Source organism: Apostichopus japonicus, chromosome 10, assembly GCF_037975245.1.
Source record: "Apostichopus japonicus isolate 1M-3 chromosome 10, ASM3797524v1, whole genome shotgun sequence".
Taxonomy (NCBI): domain Eukaryota; kingdom Metazoa; phylum Echinodermata; class Holothuroidea; order Aspidochirotida; family Stichopodidae; genus Apostichopus; species Apostichopus japonicus.
Window position 1 is genome coordinate 16,437,416 of NC_092570.1, and position 22,868 is coordinate 16,460,283.

Sequence of the window (22,868 nt, forward strand, 5' to 3'; positions counted from 1 at the left end):
TGTGAGATTATAATTCAGGCGCGTAGCCAGGAATTTGCCAAGGGAGGGGCGAAACTGTAGATTCGGCATTGCAAACTATCTAAGCGTAGCGCCACCATGATTGGCGCGAAGGGTACAAGACAATTTTGGCTGAAAATGCCTCCCAGATCGCTGGAAATGGCACTTTCGAGGCCTTGTAAGTTGCATCTTAGCATTTTCTCTGTTGAAAATACTAGCGATATCATAAAAACATTAAACAATTTTTTTTAAATATGCTCAAGGGGGGGGGGCTGCCCCCTTCGCCCCCCCCCTTGGCTACGCGCCTGGATTATATGTACTAAGTGGTAAAGGGAAGTGGCCACAACTTTTCAAAATTAGACGTTGCCATCATGCAGAGACGTAACGTACAACTGAAAACAATTGTCAGTGAAAGTACACTCTGGATTTAGTGGCTTACTTATTTAAGTGCATTTACTGTATCTGTGGTGTATTGTAAAGAATCAAAGCTATTTAATCTAGTTCGTCTGAATCATTAAAAACAAATGCATTAGGAATGAGTGACTAAAACGTGTGGCTCTAATTACTAAACACGCATGTTTATTTCATAGCCTTCTCAAATTATGCCACATATGGTCAGTGACTCATATACTCAGGCTATATCTCTTAAAAACAGAAAGTCGGACAAATCTACAGTGTAATTGAAAGTGTTAGTGATAAAGAAATCGCTTCAAATACACGCTACGAAATTCCCCGTGTTCATTCGTTTCGTTTCGTTTGTGTTCTTCTACAACAATAAATAGTACAAGTGCAGAAATAACGACATGGCAATGAAGCAGAAGGAAGTAAAACTTAAAAACACTGCGTGGCATGTCGAACAGTTTCAATCCCTAGAAACTGAAAAATAGTCAAGACAGAAATATATAGATATAAAGGCATATAATAATATCCTCTTTGTCATCGAGAACAAATTTTCGGTTTCGTCTTGCAGATGGCGTTTGGCAATGAAGCAGAAGGAAGTAAAACTTAAAAACACCGCGTGGCATGTCGAACAGTTTCAATATCTAGCAACTGAAAAATAGTCAAGACAGAAATATATAGAAATATAGTCATATAATAATATCCTCTTGTCATCGAGAACAAATTTTCGGTTTCGTCTTGCAGATGGCGTTTGTAAAATATGACGTGATTTTTCACTTTCGTCATAGCTTCTTGACGGCTCTCCAGTCAGAGTAACATGTGGTGGCCTAGGATTATCATACGTCTCAGCAGATCTCCCCAGATACAGATGAAACTACTGCGTCCATCATTTTCATGGGCGTAGAATCTTATGTGTGGCTATCATCACTAATACCGTCACAATTCCCCATTTCATCAGTTACTACATCGGAGCTAGTATTTTTATAAGCATTGTTGTAATATGGCATATTGTTGTCAACTTCGTGATGATCATCGGGGACGGTATCCTTCATCCTTTTTTTTAACTCTCGCTGTATTTTCAGGCTTGTTTTTCTTCCGAACAAAATTAACCCAATTAAAGCAATCATAACAACCATTCGAAGACCAGCTACACTGCCACCAATTACCATCACGATGAAAAAAAGGATTTCCAATGTTCGTCCGTGCTAATTGTACTTTGGGTGTCTGCAATTTTATTTACCTTCATAGAGGTCGTATCCACGGTAATTCCTGTGATTGATTCGCCTTCGGCATTCACAGTTACACAAACGTCTGGTGACGTCACTACTTACTCTAAACAACTGTCCCTGTGTTTGACTAGTAAGTATACCTTGTAACGATGGTTCAACTTCTTGGACTTCTTATGTGACATAAAGCGAGAACATTCGTATTTCTCCGGTTTTCAATTAACTTAATTTACAACAACCAAGAGTTGCCCCGAATGTAGTATTTATTTGTCAAAAATGTCACGAAAGCTAAAGGGGGTAAAATAATGGTCACCAATGTTAAAATAGTAACAAAAAGCACACTGGACAGTTACTATCCACGCTAAGACATTATATTGTGTATTTTAATTCCTGGTAATAATTTCAAGGATCATAGCTTCTACTCTTGAAAATTTACAGTATTTTTTTCTCTGGGGGGGGGGGGGAAGGGGGGTGCTGAAATTCGGGGCCAATACTGAAGACCTTTGTAATCAGTATGGTTTGAAGACAGTACTTTTTATCTTGAAAGCTTTATTTATCTCAGAATTTGTTTTGTACAGTGGCAAACAGGCAGATCATCCCTTTATACCTTTATTTATAGAAGTATACTAGATTTAAAGCTTTACAAAGCAAACACGAAAGATTCAAAATGTTGCATTATTTCCAAAGGTTAAAGATACGAATTAAGCCATTTGTCTTTGATATAACTTGCGCTTATACGTGAGAATGGTCATTGATATAAAGAGACATATACGAGATAAACGTATTGACGGGTTCGGTATAAATAAAGGTGTTTTTTCAATAAATCAATATTAATAGATTCCTTTTCTTATATTTCTCTTACAATCATAATCACATAAGCATTGAATCGATTGACACAACTGTTTTTGACAATTAAAAGATACTATTGGTAATCCTTTATATTGTTGATCTGTATTCTGAAAAAACCGGTGGAACAATGCATTAAGCTTATTTTATGTTCTGTTTTAGATTTATTAATAATGCTTAATATGAAATACCTTTCATCAAAATAGCAAATTCACAGATTGTATAGTTTTTGTTGATCGGTATAGCAAAACCAAGACAACTAGATACTATTTGGGTTGTATAAACATTTACGATCATGCAGTATTTTTTTTTAAATAGTATGGTAAGTTATAAATGTGAGGGCAATACCATTATCATAGCGATAAAATCCACCACCATATTCCCATTCTATAGTTCTGAAAATCAAAATCGAATATTCGAAAATATCTTGGGCTTTTCCAAAGGAGATAATAATCGATATCCATATGATTGTAATCAAGACATATTTTGAAATTTCTTGCAGAAGACACATCTTACAATCTGTACACCAAACGTCGTTCAAGAATGTTTTGCTTTGTTCTCTTGAAAATATGTCACGTAAGGTCGAAGAATACAACTTATTGCGAGTAACGATGTGAATTGCAACTGATTATTATCTGATTATTGAGAAAAGTATATCTACAACGTTTGGTAGCGCCTGATAGTTGAATACACAAATTGCATCACGAAGGAAAGTTTAATAAATGGCTTTGTCTCGTATGACCTTATATATACAAATTATACCAACCCAACACTTATTTCAAAATGATGAGAAGTCGAGTGTGTAAAACAGTGTGAACTATAGAAAAATAGCACCTTTTAACTCCCCCTTCTTTTTAACAATGACACCTTCGATATCCATGGGAAAGATCTCGTTTCAAAAACCCTCCCTACAACATAATGGTAATCTTGGCTCTTCTACAATTATTAACAATAAGACTCATTGAAGTGTGTCATATTCTGTGAACTTAAGTTGGCTGTACGTTAGTTTTAAATGATATTTTCACCTTTTCATTCGCTTATCCTTTACTTCTCAATAAAAAAAATCGTGAAAGTTGATTCTTTTAACTTTTCCAATAAAGCTGTCACTTTTAACACCAACGAAACGTTTTTGTAATTCAGGTTCCCTTTATTGGGATTGAATATTTATAGATAAATGCTCTAATCACGCGCTCATTAATACAAGAGTACATCGTTATCTTTATGAAACTCTGTTGTCTTTAATATGGTTTAGTTCCGTAACCACTCACAATCTAGGCGCATATTCACAGCATGGAATCAAGTAGCATTAAATCAATCGGAGTGCAGCTGCAATGTGTGTGTTTGTCAACAAAAGCGCAAATATTTGTTTAATTTTGTCAAACAAAAAGCCGCTTTCTAGTAATGCTTTTTATAGATTTCCCAACAAAACAGTCTTTCTAATAACAAAAAGGACATTTTTTAGTGATAAAATATAAAAGGTATGTCATTAACAGAAATATGGGTAATTATGTTGTTTATTAATAGTTTATTTTTATTACGTTTTCCACAACGTTTAAGGCATGTGCCCCACGCCCCCAGCCCCGTCAAAAAGGGAGATGGTTCTATAGCTAAACCATTGTCACTTCTTAGAACCAAAGAAGGAGAATTTACTACCTTGGAGTATAATCACATCCAGTCTGTCGTAGAGCCGTCATTGTGGAACCCCCCCCCCCTCTCGCTCTGGGTGTGCCATACTATACTCCATTCAATTAATGGTTAATATTACCATACTATCATTCGTTATTATGTGTTATTATACAATAAATAAAGACGTTAAAATGAAATAATATGAAGGCCGTTGATCTGACCCTCAGCAAAGTTTTAAAAACTGCGAAATACGATAAAATGAAGGTTTAGTGGGTTTTTTTGCATGATAAAAATCGGAACACTGCTCACTGTTAAAGCGACCCTGAATCAAAATATGAGTTCCTGATTTGAGCGTATACAGTAGCAATTTTTTTTATAACTATAACAACCGGTGGCTAGTGAAATATGACAGACCAGGGCATGTGGGCATCGAAATTTCGTTCCAAAACATGACTGGCAATTATATATCAATTATTGGTCCTTGTTATTGAGGGCACTTATTCGAACAGAGCGTTGTGCCAACTCCCTGAATCAATGATGAACCACGTGAACCGCATATTGCAACTATGCTTCTCTGCGTGATATGTAGTATGTTTAAACAAAAAATATAAGCTGTTAAAGAAGTCATCTTTACAAAACATTGTTTACGAATTACACGCTGATAATGTTATGACTATTCATCAAGCAGCCTTGAGAAAACACAACATGCGATCTCTAAATAACATTGTTGATTCCATCAGATAGGCCACGTGTAGCTAGTTGTCTTTATTTACCATATCGTACTCTGTGGTAGATACTGATCTATTACCAGGGACGCTACTATCCCATTCAGACTCGTTTACTGTATAGTAAGGCATATCTTCGTCGTCATTGGTATCAAGAATGGGTTTTCGGTTCCCTGAAGGAATCGGTTTGCTTTCAACACTGCGAACCATTTTGCTTTCGTCATGGCGTCCACTCGAGCTTCCGATCTTAACAACATGCCGTTGCGATTGCTCAGGATTATCTACTTTTGTGTAGTTGTCATCAGGTAGAGATGTTTCCACTACATCCCTCATTTGCATCGATGGAGAATCGTATGCGTGACTCTTATCATTAATGTCGTCATACGTTGCGTTATTATCTCTGAAAACATCAATAATTGTGCGTTGGTATGTATGGTTGTAATATGGCGTATTGTAGTCAGATTCGTGTTGATCATTCGGAGTGGTGTCCTTCGTCTTCTTATCATCTTTTTTCACTTTACGGCTCGACTTATTTGTTTCCCTGCAAAAACGGTAAACAATTAAAACAACGACAAAGACCACCAATAGACTCACTAAACTTACTCCAATGACGATTAACCTGTTTTGAGGATCAATCATTTTAGTTACCTTTGAAGTAGTTGAGTCCACGAATATTCCTTCCGTTGACACTGGTTCTAAAGTTGGAGATGAACAAACGTCCGTTGACGACACTGTTTCCATTGAGTTAATAATGGTATCATTAGATGATTCACTCTGTGGTCCGATCTCACATCGATCTGTCGGTGCCGATCCACTTAAACAATCATATCTAGTATTAGAATCAGTAGATGATGTGTAATATACTATAACTCTTCTTATCGCCTTTCCTTTATGTATCACCATTTCATAGAGTGGTGGCAAAGGATCTGCCAGTCCACTGCCTATTACTGTGGATATCCAAACACACGTATCCATCTCTCTACAGTAACATGACAACAACATCCAATCACCAGGTTTGTAGGGCTTCCCCACAGTACCATTACGAACACATTGAGGACTATTATCATCTTTAACAATTAGATCGAGAGTCGCTACCTCCGTTACCTCTCTTCTATCCATACATGTAAATCTTACGTTACATTTGTACATACCACCATCGCTGATCGCCACACTATTGATTCTGTACTCGGCAAAACTCGTTTTTATTTCTTCAGTAACGATATTTCCATTTTGATCAATAATCGCCACTGTATCAACAGTTAAATTGCCAGTATAAGAACACCGTAAAGTAATATCCGTCTCACCAACGAACACCACTTCATTATACTCGCCGTCCATTAATTCGAACATTACTTGTGCTTTTCCCAACGAGGAAATTGAAATGTATATCACTATCACTTCAAAGAAAATTGTTCTTCTCAATCCTTGTAATTGATACATCTTTCTCCTTTCCACTACCCCTATCTAGAGGAAAAACAGTTTCCAAAACTTCTTCACTTTGTAGTTTCTCTACTTTGTTAATCCTCTGGGCAGTCGTCCTGACAAATGCAACCGTCACTTAGTGTTTGGCGAATGCACGAGTCGAACACCGTTTGCTTTATGTTCTTCTTGCCATGTCGAGTTGTATGTAGGAATTGCTGCAGTGATTGCAGCCACTCTGCCTAGCAGGCATGAAGATTGGTGTAACACGTCACTCCTCACACAATAGAAATTCCTTTTTTTGTGTGTAAATATTCATTCTTAATATGGTAATGATGTCAAGTGAAGTGTAAAACGTAACCTTTTATACGAACCCCAGCTTTCCATTTATGACATCAAAGATATCATTGATCAAATATTGTTCTTCGGCATGCACCGATGAAATTGTTTTGTTCTTTTCTTTTCCTTTTTCTTTTGAGGAGTGGCAGCGGAGAAATGGCTTATGCACTGTATAATGATGTATGTTTTTTTCGTTAATAGTTATGTTTTTGTCGTATCTATTTCGAAGCCAATATAGTGTAATGTAGTATATAGTTATATCCCCATCATATTACTTTAAACATGTGCTTCTATGCCTCTTTGTCTTAAGCGTAACTACTTACTTCCTGTTCCCGAGTTTATTCACCCCTCACCCACACCATAGTCATAGAGTCCCCCTTTGTCTTATAAATTTTCATGCTTAACCATAGATGACAACCTGTTGCATCTCATGTGTATTACAAATGTGGTTAGTCATAGCACTCTCATATGTGCCTTAGGAATTATAAGTAAAAGACTCTGTGACCAAGAGTTTATGTCACAGAGAGGTTATCGCCCATTCACAGGAAGTTGTAATGAATTAAATACTGTAGTTTTTTAGTATGGAAAAAGACTAGCATTCCAGACTTCAGAGAGTGTAGTTCAGAGACACTCCAGCAACAATATCGCCACACAGAATAAATAAAGCTTATATTTTACAATTATATCTATGTCTGGAGTTTCTCTTTATCTGCTGTTAATTCTACTTATTTAATAACGGAGCCCTGAACTTATTGAGCCGGAGCACCCCAACGTAACAATAGGTACAGCACGCATTTCTAGGTAGATCGAAACTACTTATCATATTAAAATCGTAACTCACTTTATAAGTATATTTCCCTGAAATTATTATATTAGCCTACCACCTCTAACTGCTCAGACTTGACATTTGAGCCAATTGAGCTCATTATGCACCCCCATCTCAACCCCCTCCCCCTTCCCAGCTCCTCCCCATTTCCGACACTCACCTTCATCTTATGGATCTTCGCAAAGTTGGTTTTGTAACGAGCTTAGCAGTGAACACGAATACGAGGACTTTATATTCACTCCGTTGTCGCGCCGAATACGCCTTTTTCCCTCTGGCTGTATATTGACATAGAAGTTATATATCTGAATGATCACTTTGACCTAAGGTATCCTATCAACCAGCGACGTAGCCAGGTATTTGAAGGGGGAGCACATTTTGCGATTGATATGGAGGAGGGGTTTAAGGGGAGGGGTGTCCTCCTCCCCTTTTATATAGTTTTGAACAATTGAAGGTCCTTAGATGCGATCTGGTGCAATGTTTTGCCAGTTTTATCATCATATGATATCATACTATCAGCAGATTTTGTTTCCTGTTTGACTTCTTTTATATGTTCTTTTACACATTATATCAGAAAGACAAACATAGTGCTCTTTTACAATTTTTCCAGTAGGATGATTCTTGTTTATTGTCCAATTTCTGGACTTTAATACATTTGACGAACTTAACTGATGGACAATAAAAACTTTCATATTTTGTAAGACAGCCAGATGTGCAGTGGCCTAAAAACAAATATCGTTATCGCAGTGTATTAGCAGTGTAATAATTATTTATAGAAAGCGCGTGTCACGTACGATTGCTAGCTTAGCTTCATAACATGCTGTTCCTGCGACAACTTAGGACGAATCATAGAAAGGATGAGAACGAACGTTGTTGACGTCGTTGTGCATACGGTTCGTGACACTCCATCGAGTGCAGTTAGGTAGGCAATATGTATTTTATTACGCAGTGGCCAACTGTAGGCATGTATTAGGCTATAGGCTAAATTTAGCTAATTGCATCTGCCAAACTAAGTACAGTAAGTAGCTGAATCAGTAGGCCTGAAGTTTCTAGGATTATAATCGAGTGAATGGAGCTGACGAGTATTCCAGATCAAAAGAGCACAGACAAAATACCATGCTAAAGAAACAACAGTTTTTAACATTTTTTTCGACACTGATGGGGGGGGGGTAGTTGCTCCCCCTGCTCCTCCCTGGCTACGTCCCTGCTATCAACACACTGTAACCAGAATAAGAGCTACACAGATTTCTGTATAAAGCAAACTGCATACATTTCACAATAATTGCTTAAAGTCATGTGAGGCAACGTTTAAATGTTTTATACTTCTCGCATTCAAACAAAAAAGATACAGATACATGATTTTAAGGAATAAATAGGAGTAGATCAGTCTTACTCGTCATTGCTTTTTTCTGTAGTACTTTTATCGAAAGTATGTGCCCAAGTAATACGTACAATTGATTTTCTGTGAGTAGTAAAGTGGTAAAGGAAGGTAGACACAACTTTACAAAACTAGACGTAGGGTGATGGATGCCTTCATGCACAGACGTAACGTACAACCAAAAACAATTGTCAGTGAAAGTACACTCTGGATTTAGTGGCTTACTTATTAAAGTGCATTTACTGTATCTGTGGTGTAGTGTAACGAATCTAAGCTTTTTAATCTACTTCGTCTGAATCTGAATCAGTTAAATCAAGTGCGTTAGGAATGAGTGGCTAAAACGGTTGGCTCTTATAACTAAACACGCATGTTTATTACATAGCCTTCTCTTATTATGCCACGTATGGTCAGTGACTCATATACTCAGGCTATATCTCTTAAAAACAGAAAGTCGGACAAATCTACAGTGTAACTGAAAGTGTTAGTGATAAAGAAATCGCTTCAAATACACGCTACGGAATTCCCCGTGTTCATTCGTTTCGTTTCTTTTGTGTTCTTCAACAACAATAAATAGTACAAGTGCAGAAATAACGACATTGGAATGAAGCAGAAGGAAGTAAAACTTAAAAAACCCGAGTGGCTTGTCGAACAGTTTCATTCCCTAGAAACTGCAAAATAGTCAAGACAGAAATATATCAAAAATATAAGCATACAATAATATCCTCTTTGTCATCTAGAACACATTTTCGGTTTCGTCTGGCAGATGGCGTTTGTATAATATAACGTGATTTTTCCCTTTCGTCATAGCTTCTTGACGGCTCTCCAGACAAAGTAAAATGTGATGGCCTAGGATTATCAAACTTCTCAGCAGATCTCCCCAAATATAGATGAAACTACTGCGTCCATCATTGTCATGGTAGAGAATCGTATGTGTGGCTAACATCACTAATACCGTCACATTTCCCCATTTCATCCCTTACCACATCGGAGCTAGTATTTTGATAAGCATTGTTGTAATATGGCATATTGTTGTAAACTTCGTGATGATCATCGGGGACGGTATCCTTCATCCCTTTTTTAACTCTCGCTGTATTTTCAGGCTTGTTTTTCTTCCGAACAAAATTAACCCAATTAAAGCAATCATAATAACTACTAGAAGACCAGCTACACTGCCACCAATTACCATCACGATGGAAAAAAGGATTTCCAATGTTCTATTGACCTTCATCGCCCGTGCTACATGTACTGTGGGTGTCTGCAATTTTATTTACCTTCATAGTGGTCGTATGCACGGTAATTCCTGTGATTGATTCGCTTTCGGCATTCACAGTTACACAAACGTCTGGTGACGTCACTACTTACTCTAAACAACTGTCCCTGTGTTTGACTAGTAAGTATACCTTGTAACAATGGTTCAGCTTCTTGGACTTCTTATGTGACATACAAGCGAGAACATTCGTATTTCTCCGGTTTTTAATTAGCTCAATTTACAACAACCAAGAGTTGCCCCGAATGTAGTATTTATTTGTCATAAATGTCACAAATGCTAAAGGGGGTAAAATAATGGTCACCAATGTTAAAATAGTAACAAAAAGCACACTGAACAGTAACTATCCACGCTAAGACATTATATTGTTTATTATAATTCCTGGTAATAATTTCAAGGATCATAGCTGCTACTTTTCAAAATTTACAGTATTTTTTTTTCTGGGGGAGGGGGGGGGGTGCTAGAATTCGGGGCCAATACTGAAGACCTTTGTAATCAGTATGGTTTGAAGACAGTACTTTTTATCTAGAAAGCTTTATTTATCTCAGAATTTGTTTTTTACAGTAGCATGCAGGCAGATCATCCCTTTATACATTTATTTATAGAAGTATACTACATTTAATACTTTACAAAGCAAACACGAAAGATTTAAAATGTTGCATTATTTCCAAAGGTTAAAGATAAGAATTAAGCCATTTGTCTTTGATATAACTTGGCAGCGCTTATACGTAAGAATGGTCATTGATATAAAGAGACATAAACGAGATAAACGTTTTGACGGGTTCGGTATAAATACAGGTGTTTTTTTCAATAAATCAATATCAATAGATTCCTCTTCTTATATTTCTCTTACAATCATAATCATATAAGCATCAAATCGATTGACACAACTGTTTTTGACAATTAAAAGATACTATTGGTAATCCTTTATATTGTTGATCTGTATTCTGCAAAAACCGGTGGAACAATGCATTAAGCTTATTTTATATTCCGTTTTAGATTTATTAATTATGCTTAATATGAAATACCTTTCATCAAAATAGCACGTTCACAGATTGTATAGTTTTTGTTGATCGGTATAGCAAAACCAAGACAACTAGATACTAGTTGGGTTGTATAAACATTTACGATCATGCAGTAATTTTTTTTAAGTAGTATGGTAAGTTATAAATGTGAGGGCAATACCATTATCATAGCGATAAAATCCACCACCATATTCCCATTCTACAGTTCTGAAAATCAAAATCAAATCAAAACGATATTTTGCGACAGAAGGCTCAGCAAACATTTTATATTCCAATGAATTTAATGCAGTCTTATCATCACTATAACACACTTTCATCATATATACATTTCAGAAGAAACACTCTGTAGACATGTACAAATTGTTTTCATTTCAGAATCATTTATCACATTGCCGATGAACATCCACGCAATGATAAAACAAGACGTATTACAAAAAAAACCTGGAACCGGATTATTCTAACTCTTCTTTAACATTTTGTCCCTTGTAGATTGAAAGTTATTACCTTATTTTGTCCGATGAAAATAAGTCTATATAGCAAACTACTTTTGTTTGGTCGTTGTTTACGATTACTCATGGAATGCCTTAACCGGAGAAAAGTAAAATTTTAAGTATATTATCACTTACTTTGCAATGAGACTTATAATAACGCGCAGAGGAAAATTTAATGCGACTGCACTTCCTACCCTAGGATATATACTGAAAATGAATGACATTGGTGCACATATTATGTAAACATTTCTATGTAGAATTTTACAATGTTCATTGTAGATCTCAAAAATATTATTTTGATTTCTTTTTCAAAGTGTTGCTCGTTTGATATGAAATATACAAGCTGATGAATTTAAAGGAAAATGTTTCGACTAGACTAAAGGAGTTCGTGGAAAAAATATTGATTACAGATAAAAGTTTCTTTACATAGACGTCGATCTGGAGGGTTTATTATTCAGACAAATACAACAGTAAAACTTGTTTTAACTCTATTTATATGTTGCATTTCTTAATTTGAAGTAATTGATTGCCTTTATAATGTTTAAAAATTTGTAATGCTAGAATGTCGAATAGTCGTCACCAATATTAGAACTTGGGAACATACTTTTACTGCCACTCTCATTTACCAACTTATTGCTCAATATCTATGAGTACTTTCAAGAGTCGGAATAAAAAAGAAACCATTATCAAATCCGCTTTAGCGATTGTCATGTCGGGCAAAAATCTAACAATCGGAGGCAATTCTAATAATACTGACTCGCGTTGTCCTTGTGGCACTATATGTAGCCATCCTAACACACCCAGAGCAGCTATAGCAATCGTGTCAATAAATATATATTCCCTATTACCGTCGTTAAACGTTAGTCTAGCTGTATGTATGCAAATACTGACTCGTGTTACCATTATTTGGTTCATTTTGGCCTGTGACACAAAAGGCAACACACCATACTCATTCAGCCGTTGCTTTGGAATTTCCGAAAAATGTAGACTCAGCAATTACCGGGTCAAAGAGTATGCTATGGAATACTATAGTAGCCAACATGATGGTAACAAATGTGTTGTTAAAATCTTAAGAACTGTACAGTTCTGTCTGAACTGCTTTCAAAACCATAAGAGGAACAGTTCCTCCAGTGGCGTAGGAAGGTACTTTTGAGTGGGGGGGGGGGCTGAAGACTGATGGCCGGCCTGGGGGAGGGGTCTAAGGGAGGGGGTGTCCCCCTCCCCCTTTGGAATTTTTTGCATTTCCAGGTAGCCTTAGATGCAATTTGGTGCAATATAGCACACTTCAACACCCACTCCATTTTGTAAACTTAATTTTGTATTTTCACCAGGCCTTAGATGCAATTTGGTGCTCCAAATGAGATTTTTTTTCTCATTTGGAAATGAAAAAGGGGTTTTCTGACTTGCGAAGCGGGGGGGGGGCGGAATGATACTTCCGCCCCTCCACATTTTTCACTGGGGGGCTGGCGCCCCCCCAGCCCCTCGGTTCCTACGCCCTTGAGTTCCTTATTGACATATCGCATTCTTCATTAATATCAGTTACAACTATCCTAATGTTGAGCTTAACTTCTCTTTCCAGCATAACCCGTAAAATTAGGGAAATAAAGGGAAAGATCAGTTTCGCATCGTTAATTGTTTCCAAATCATTACCTACTGCTTGATGATGCCTCTACGAGGTTATCATGATACGCAAACTTGGAGGTACGGTGAATGGCCTGTTATCCTGATGAGGATAGCGTTAAGTATTTCAAAAGATATAAAAGGCTTCATAAAGATCTTCGAAGAGTTAAATTGTTTGATGGCCTCATCTATGACGTATACTCAGACACGTTAAACTATACCCATATGCAATGAGTTTAGACAGCGTGACTGGATATTTTTTTATGAGAAAGTACCTACCAACTGACATAGTATTATTGCCCGCTATTTGGGAACTAAACTATATCCATGCAATGAACAGACAAAGGGAAGAAATTCAAGTGTATTAAACTCAAAGAACATCGCGCAAGAATTACATGCTGAATATACGAGTACTGTTCATCAAGTGGGGCCTATACTCACACACATATCATCACAACTCGAAATGCTATCGATAATTGTATACCATGTGTCACACGTTGCTAGTTGTTTTTATCCACCATAGCATACGGAGTTGTAGATACTGGTCTATTGCCAGGGACGTTGCTTTTCCGTTTGGTCTTGTCTATTTTTGCATAGAGCATACTGAAATTATCCTCCTCGTCAGCTTTATCATCAACAATGGCTTCTCGATTCTCTAAAGGAATCGGTCTACCTTGCAAATCACTGCCAACAGCCCGAGCCACATAACTTTTACCATGGGTGCCAATCGAACTCATTTGAGATAGCTTAGCTTGATCTACCTCTGCGTAATTGTCGTCGGGTAGAGATATGACATCACTCCGCTTCATAGGCGGGGAATCGTACGTGTGGCTAACATCATTTGCAATATCTTCAGGACTTGGTTGTTGGTAAGCTCCATTTAAATGAGTCCCATTAATGTAGTCAGTTTTGTAATTATCATTCGCCCTTTTATCATCTTTCACTTTACGGTTCGCCTTTTTTCTTCCTCCGCAAAAAATGAAAACAATAAGAAAAACAACCACGACTGCTAAGAGACCAGCTGCACTGACGCCAATTACTATGACAATAACAAAAGAATTATCGTTATTCTGCGAATCATCCATTGCAGGTGTATCTTTAGTTGTAACCTGTACAGTCGTCTTCTCTAAGATGATTCCATCGTTTAATGTACCATCTGTAGTTAAAGATGAACAATCATCTGGGGACGTCGCTGTTTCTATTGAGTTAACAATGATATCATTACATGATTCACTCTCTGGTCCGATCGTACATCGATCTGTCTCTGCCGATCCACTGAAACAATCATATCTAGTATTAGAATCAGTAGATGTGTAATGTACTATAACTCCCCTAATCGCCTTTCCTTTATGGATCACCACTTCATCGACTGGTGACAAGAAAAATGCAGCTGTACTGCCTATGACTGTGGATGTCCAAACACACGTATGCATCCCTCTACAGTAACATGACAACAATATCCGATCACCAGGTTTGTAAGGCTCCCCTACGGTACCATTACGAACACATTGAGGACCAGTATCATGTTTAACATTAAGATTGAGAGTCGCTACCTCGGTTACCTCTCTTCCATCCATACATGTATATTTTACGTTACATTTGTACATACCACCATCGCTAATCGCCACAGTATTGATTCTGTACTCGGCAAAAATCGTTTTTATTTCTTCAGTTACGTTATTTCCATTTTGATCCAAAATCGTCACTGTATCAACAGTTAAATTGCCATTATATAAACACCTTAATGTAATATCCGTCTCACCAACGAAAACCACTTCGTTATACTCGCCGTCCATTATTTCGAACATTACTTGTGCTCTTCCCAACGATGAAATTAAAACGTATATCACTATCACTTCCAAGAAAATTGTTCTTCTCAAACCTTCAAATTGATACATCTTTCTCCTTTCCACTACCCCTTTCTAGAGGAAATATAGTTTCCAAAACTTCTTCACTTTGTGTCTTCTCTACTTTAATCCCCTGGGCAGTCGTCCTGACAAATACAACCGTCACTAAGTGTTTGGCGAATGCACTTGTACAATGTGTATAGGACTAAACGAGTCGAACGCCGTTTGCTTTATGTTCTTCTTGTCATATCGAGTTGTATGTAGGAAGTGCTGCAGTGATTACCACTCTGTTCATCAGGCATGAAGATTGGTGTAACGTGTCAATCCTCACACAATAGAAATTACTTATTTCGTTATATATTAATTCGTAATATGGTAATGATGTCAAGTGAAATGTAAAACGTACTCTTTTATACGAACCCCAGCTTTCCAGTTAGGCGATCAAAGATATCATTGATCAAATATTGTTCTTCGGCATGCACCGATGAAATTAATATGGGGGGGGGGGGTGGGGTGGGGTGGTTTAAGCACTGTATAATGATGTATTATTTATGTGGAAAGTAATATCTTTGTCTTATCTTTGTCAAAGCTTATGAAGGAATAGCACAGAAAGATCGAAACTACAAATCAAGGCATAAAACGTATCGGTACTCGCTTGCTAAGTATATTTCCATGAAATTATAATATTAGCCTACCAGCTCGAATTTATTATAATATTTATGCAGATATTTGGATTCTTACCACTATTCTAAATTTACCGTAATTAAGAAGTAATCAGCAACTTGTTTGATTGTATACATGCAAAATTACCCGGGCCGTCTTCAATCGCAATGCCTTTTAAATACACAAGGGTTTAATATAGGCTTGCTGTTATGTTGACGCAATGTGCAGCGACGTAGCCAGGAATTTGAAAGGGGGGGGAGCACTTTTTGCGATTGATATGGATCTTCAAAGTCGTAGGCACGACTATCTGAGCGGAGCGCCACCATCGGTTGGCGCGGAGCGTACAAGAAAATTTTTGGTTTTACAAACTCCCCAGATGGCCGGAAACGGCCCTTCCCGAGTGTTCATTCTGGTTCCCTGGCCTCTTGCTAACTTGAGATACCTCATTCAATATCACTTTTAAACCCCCAAATCAAAGGAGTTAAAATAGTACGTAATTCAATACTAAATAATGTAATTAAAATTAGCAAGGTACAAGTCTTAATTTTCAACTTCTGATACTTGTAGATACAAAGATAGGCCAGAAATGTCTTTCATACAGCTATAGCCAGTAATTGTCTTTGATACAAATGTAGCTAGTAATGTTTAAATTAGCCTTATAAGAGAAGGCGAAAGCTATCCGACGATTGCCATCTGATGCAAATTTTTCAACTGTTTTCTCAACTGAAATATTATTTTCCGTAGACAGGTTCTTAACTAGATGTTATAAAACTGACAAAATCGGAATCTAGTCTTTTTCGGCAGATAGAGTGTTGAATGAAACGGCACGCGATAGAATTGACAGCCTAGATGACAGAAGAATAGGTCACCTAATTTAGCCATATTCTTGCTACGTTCATTTCAATAGTTGTTCTTGTCTAGACTCTTAAACTCGCCCAGCAAGCTTATGGATTTGAATTATGGGTGTTTTAAAAAAAAAAAGGTAACTTGGCCAAAAAAGTGTAGGCCCGGGCCTACAGTGCTATATACTGGCTACGCCCTGATCATATTATATCATATTATCAGCAGATTTTGTTTCATGTTTGAATTCTTTTACATGTTCTTAACGTAATATATCAGAAAAACAAACATAGTGCTCTTTTACAATTTTTTCTAGTATGATGATTCTTGTTTATTGTCCAATGTCTGGATGAATTTAACTGATGGACAATATAAACTTTCATATTTTGTAGCAGAATTACACATCATCATTATCAGATTATACGGTTTCTTATGTTTAGAGAGAAGTAAAAATGCATCAAATCATTATGCATAATTATGCATCCAGCATTGCATAACATAGACCTAGTGCCCTTCATGTAGATATACCGGGCATATATTAAAAGGGAGTGGCACTCATAGAATGTTGCAATTTCAAATATATCTGGTAATGTTTAAAACAATGCAGAGCCAGAACGTATATGCTTAGGCTAAGTACGTGAGCTTGTGTGTGACACCTAGTCGAAATGAATGATTCTCGTTTAAATATTCCGCCCCAGTGGATGTAATACACTACCTTTCAAATTAGTTTATAACAATTATTATATCGATGATCAAAATATTTTATTTTTGAACTTTGATCAGAACTATAGGCTATGCTATCTTTGAAATTCCCTGACTATGGAAGACTAATGTCTGAATGTTACCATCTGGAAAATTTGAAGCAACCCATGTTACAAAGTACTTAGTACCAACCATAATAGAGTAGATTTAAGAGAAGTTGATAATTTGCTAAGAGAAAAAACTCGCCGAGCTCCTTCAAAGTGGGATGGAGTTGGACCTGATCGTTACTGGTTCGAATTGTCAGATATCTGGATATGGGATAACAAACCTTGCGAGTGTTTATTGAAAGCAATTGCCCATATACGTACAGTAAGCCCCACTATGAAAAAAAACTATAACACGTTAACAAAGGCATTTGTTGGTGCATGTAAAGCAACAAACTATTGTAAGAATATTAATGCGTCTTCTTAATTAAGGTGGGAGATACCCCACAAGAAAAAAAGCCTATAATTGGGGTAATCTTTTGTTATTTCGTCTATCATCACTACTATGCTGTACACGCCATACCTAAAACCTATGATTGAGTGTTATACATGTCTGTATGTTATAAATAATGCCCACCACTTGCCACTCTTAAGTTATAGTATTAATAAGCGACGGTTGCTGTCACTGGCGAAACGTTCAATTACGCGTTCAATGTCAATCTTCTCATTAGGGTGAACGTACATCATTGTCAAACCATTCAATCGTGTTTCAGATGATCTGTTACGAAGGTACGTTTTGAGAAGCCTAAGGGATGAAAAGGATCGCTCAACAGTTGCTGTGGAGACAGGCAAGATGATGGCAATATTGAGTAAGCCATAAATGCAAGGAAACATGTCAACATCGCAGTGTTGTATTGCAGACATGTGCTCAGAAGGCACACTCTCAGAGGGCTCCATTTTCCATTTCATCACCCATTGTCTGTACTGTGTTAACGCATGTACGCCTGCTGTGTCGTCAGGCTGAACTTGGTTTGCGTGCAGAGTTGCAGCATATTTTTTCCAGAGCTGTGCAAATTTTTCTTCCTTCATATCGTCCTTGAGGCATTTTGATGATGGCAGTAAGATGTCGAATGTTCCCGAGAACTGGGTTTTGTCGTTGAAGCGAAAATGCATTTGATGTATAACCGTGTCTAAGAACGGTGTGAAAATAGTAACTCGGAAATAATCTGTTGCAGTAGGCACGTCAGGATTGGGTCTAAGTGTTGACCGCTTAGCGATTCGAGGACGTTCGATGTTAAGCTTGAGTGGAGAGATGGTATCGTTAATCAACTGCATAATTGCTTCAAATCTATGATTACTGTTCTTTCGGTCATCTTCCAGAACAGCCATAATATTGTTTACATTGCCCATGGCACTCGACAAGCATGTGCCTTTCTGTTGTAACCTTTTGGATAGTTGATCAATATTTGATGTGATTACAACACAAGTAAACAAAGTGACTATAAATGTGCTGTCTGTAATTGATTGAATTAGCCATGCTGCTTTTGATTTGGCAGAGGCGTCTTTCCACCGACTGATTGCCATTAAGGCCCGCACTATTGTAACGTAGTTAGATGCAAAATTCTCAAGAGCGGTTATGCGTTCAATCCATCTAGTCTCACATAGTGATTGAAGGGCGCCTCCCTGGCTTTTTCGCGATAAGTCATGAGCCATTTTTAGTGTTATTTTCTTTTTGTTGCTAGTTGAGAAGAAATTTGTTATCTCTTTTACTGTACTGATCATGTTGCGAACCGCAGGGATTTTTGAAGCATGAACCAGGGTCAAATTGAGGGCATGTGCAGAGCAGTGATAGTACTCTGCATATGGACAATGATTCTTAACATATGCGCATGTACCGACAGATTCCGAGCTCATAACACTGGCTCCGTCATAGCTTTGTCCGATTGCAGCTTCGAGAGATAAACCACTGGTTTCAATCTCACTAATGATGGCTTTACCAATGATGTTTCCAGTAAGTCTTGGCTCTTCGAGAGTGTATGTTGTTTCATTTTCTTCATAGCAGCTCTCCAAATATTCTTCGATTGTTTTGGGTGTACTTGTTTCTATGATGACTGGACATTCCTCTTTGTTTTTTTTCACCATATTCATGTTCGAGTACCTCAATAAACGATATGAAATCTTCTTTTATTGTATTACTCTCCTTGTGGTAATACCTCAAACATACCGAGAGCTGTTCAGTTGAAGATATATCTGTTGTTTCATCCGCCATTATGGTGTAGAAACCAGACTCTTTCACACGGTTTATGATTTTCTCTTTTATTTCTGCTCCAACACAACTAATTATTTGATTCTGGATATCTCCAGATGTATAACAGGCGTTTCTTGGAGCACTAACAATCTGTTCTCTTAGTTCCGTATCCCCAGATTCAATTCGGTACCGTAAAAGACGCCTGAAATTACCTTCCCCGTCTTTCGTTTCGTCAACATCCATAGGTCCGCTATCATCTCTGCCTCTGAGAGCTATGTTGTTCTGACCACAAAAAATCACTGTTTTAACAAGTGGTTCAAGTCGCTTTCTATTCTGCTTACATACCTTCTCATGATGGGAATTCATCGATTTGTAGACATTTGTGCTCTTGTGAGAATTTGAGAGAAATTCGTGACATCTACATGCCGCATATTTGTGATATTCAGTATTAATATGTTTATTGAGATCACCTGTAGCACCAGTAATTCTATCATACCTGGTTAATGCTTTCGTTACTAATTTACCAAGAGTAGCATCCGTACGGAAGTGGGTCTCATGTATCCCAACTAATACACAGGCTTTACAAAGAATTCCACCAAATGTTTTACTATATGCAAAGTCAGAAAACTTATCAAGATGACTTTGGCGCAAATACCGTTTGGTGCCATCTTTCCTGCAGGAGAATGGCCACTCAAAACCTGCTTGTCCTTTCCACTTTGTTTTCAATATGTATGCTTTTGTAAAATCTGTACCTTAGGTTTGCCCAATGAAAATTTGCCAATATCATAATCAGGTGACATGCTAGAGCTACCTAGTATGATAGGTCTAGGAGTATCCATTAGGCCTATTGGTTGTGGCGGTTTCTCAATAATTCCTGTAGCTAAAGTTGATGAATCAAAGGAAGTAGAAGGCTCTTGATTGGCAGATGCGTTTGGATTTGAGGATGATGTTCCTTTCTCGTTAGAAGCAACTGTTCTTTCTGGTCGTGTTTGGGTTGACGATGGAATACATGGTTCAGCAGACTCAATTGGTTTGAAACTAAGTGTTGTCTGTTTCAGTCTTACTGTTTTATTTGGTGGTGGTTTGTCAGTACAGTCACTGATACTTCCTCTTCTAAACCGTGGGGGCCATCTACCATTGACTCTGTTAATTGAGATGATAGATAAAAGGGACATCCATTCAGTGGCGTGTTGCGTCAGTAGCCAGAGAGAGGGGGGGGGGACAGAATGCAGAGGTCCCACTCACAGAATTTGTTTGGGATAACATGGGGTCAGCTAAATTAAGTTAACATGAACCACATTTGGCCACATCAAATCGGGCACAAAAACACAGAGAGGATGTCTACCGGACAGGAGGAACCAGTACATTAAAATACCTCATTTACCTTTGTGATTGAGGAAGCGATCAGGGGGAACGAAAGAACATTTATGAGAAGTACCATGACACATTCCCGGAGAACCCCTCCTCCCTCCGTCTTACATTATGTTGGGGAAAATAACGGCTACATACGATAAACAGTTTGTGAACTTTGTGCAGTCATGCTTGTCTGGCCCCCTGACAGGGACAACCCCCCCTTCCCCCTTCAGGAACATCCTAGTGCCGTCATGCCGATGCTTTCATCACCAATACTTCAGCTGGCCAAGGGTCTGGAATAATATAACACCCCCCCCCCTACCAAAAATGTAGTGGTTTCATTGTTGGTAGAATAGTGCTTGTGAATAAATAACCTCCCAACCGGCCCCCACACGCTTATCTCGGGGCCGATCCATCATCCAGGAGAGCAAGAAGACCTGCTTTACACATCAACTATGTAGTCCCATACTCCCATTGAACTCGTAGGCTACAAATAAAGACCCAAATTTTGATATGGCCGTGGCTATTCTTATGACCAGGAGTAACAATTATTTATATACTATTCTTACGACATCGGCGAATTTCCGGTTACGCATGCGCATTAAAGTAAATAAAGCAACTGCGCAGCGCAGTAGGGGTAACCCTAACCCTAAACCCTTACCCTAACCGGAAATTATTGTTACTCCTGGTCGTAAAAATAGCCACGTTAAAGCAACTGCGCATGCGTAACCGGAAATTATTGTTACTCCTAGTCGTAAAAATAGCCACTTTGATTTTGTATACATTTCTTACCTCCCCCCCCCCCCAACTACGATTTTTATCCAGGCTAAGGCCCTGACGTTTCTCACAGGCTGGGCATGGCGGGGTGGGTTACGTTAAATCTATAACTATATCTCAGTGCGCCAGGAAAATATTTCCCTTTTTGCAACGACGCAGCACGCGCTCTGTGCCGAAGGTATCTGAGGCGCCATTGATAGGCCTACATGTCCGCCATGCCCATTTGCCCCTTAGCCTACTTCATACCTGTCCGCTTCATGATCCTTTCTCTTTCGATCCATTATTCCGTATAATTTTACAAATATCAGATTAAATTTTCTGCAGATGATGACGTTGACTTGAAATCGCTGTATCGTAAGTTGTACCACTGACACTCGCTGAGTTATAGACAGCCAGATGTGCAGTGGTCTAAAAACAAATATCGTTATAGTAGTGTAACAATTATTTATAGGAAGCGCGTATCACGTGCGATTGCTAGCTTAGCTACATAACATGCTGTGCGTTGCAACAACTTATGACGAACAATAGAAAAGATGAGAACGCGTTGTGCGTACGGTTCGTGACACTCCATCGAGTGCGGTTAGGTAGGCTATACAGGGAGTTGTTATTGAACAACTCCCTAGGCTGTATGTATTTTATTATGCAGTGGCCAACTGTAGGCTTGTAATAGGCTATAGGCTAAATTTAGCTAATTGCATCTGCAAAACTAAGTAGCTGAATGCAGTAGGCCTGAATGTTACTACGATTATAATCGAGTTAACGGAGCTGACGAGAATTCAAGATCAAAAGAGCACTGACAAAATACCATGCTAAAAAAAAACAGTTTAAAAAAAAAAAAATCGAAACTGAAAGGGGGGGAGCGGTCGCTCCCCCTGCTCCCCCCCTGGCTACGTCCTTGGCAATGTGTACAACAATCCAGCTCAGATTTGACATGTGAGCCAATCGAGCTCATTATGCATCCCATCCCATCTCACCACCATCCCAACTCCCCCCATCGCAACCCCTTCCCCACCCCAGCCCCTCCCCTTTCCGACACTCACCTTCATCTTATGGATCTTCGCAAAATTGGTGTTGTACCGAGCTTTGCGATGAACAAAAATACGAGGACTATATATTCACTCCCCTCGCGTGCCGAATACGCCTTTTTTCTCTCACTGCATGTTAACATATAAGATGAATGATCAAGTTGAACTCTCAACACATTGTAACCAGAATTAGAACTACAAAGATTCTGTATTTAAAGCGAACTGCATAAATTTCAGAATTATTGCTT

At 38.1% G+C, this 22,868-nt stretch overlaps 1 protein-coding gene across 1 annotated transcript; it reads right to left on the bottom strand.

Annotated features, from left to right (window-relative positions):
• Positions 1-15,923: 15,923 nt before the first annotated feature.
• Positions 15,924-22,411, bottom strand: LOC139975441 (52 kDa repressor of the inhibitor of the protein kinase-like). The gene is made up of 2 exons (XM_071983431.1): positions 21,842-22,411; positions 15,924-20,608 (listed from the first exon to the last, which is right to left on the bottom strand). Exon 2 carries the CDS (start codon positions 19,363-19,365, stop codon positions 17,872-17,874), a length of 1,494 nt encoding a protein of 497 aa, XP_071839532.1. The 5' UTR covers positions 19,366-20,608; positions 21,842-22,411; the 3' UTR covers positions 15,924-17,871.
• Between the last annotated feature and the right edge of the window lie 457 nt (positions 22,412-22,868).

Coding starts and splice junctions, on each gene's coding strand:
- LOC139975441 (XM_071983431.1), bottom strand. CDS start 19,365: ATGAATATGGTGAAAAAAAACAAAGAGGAATGTCCAGTCATCATAGAA.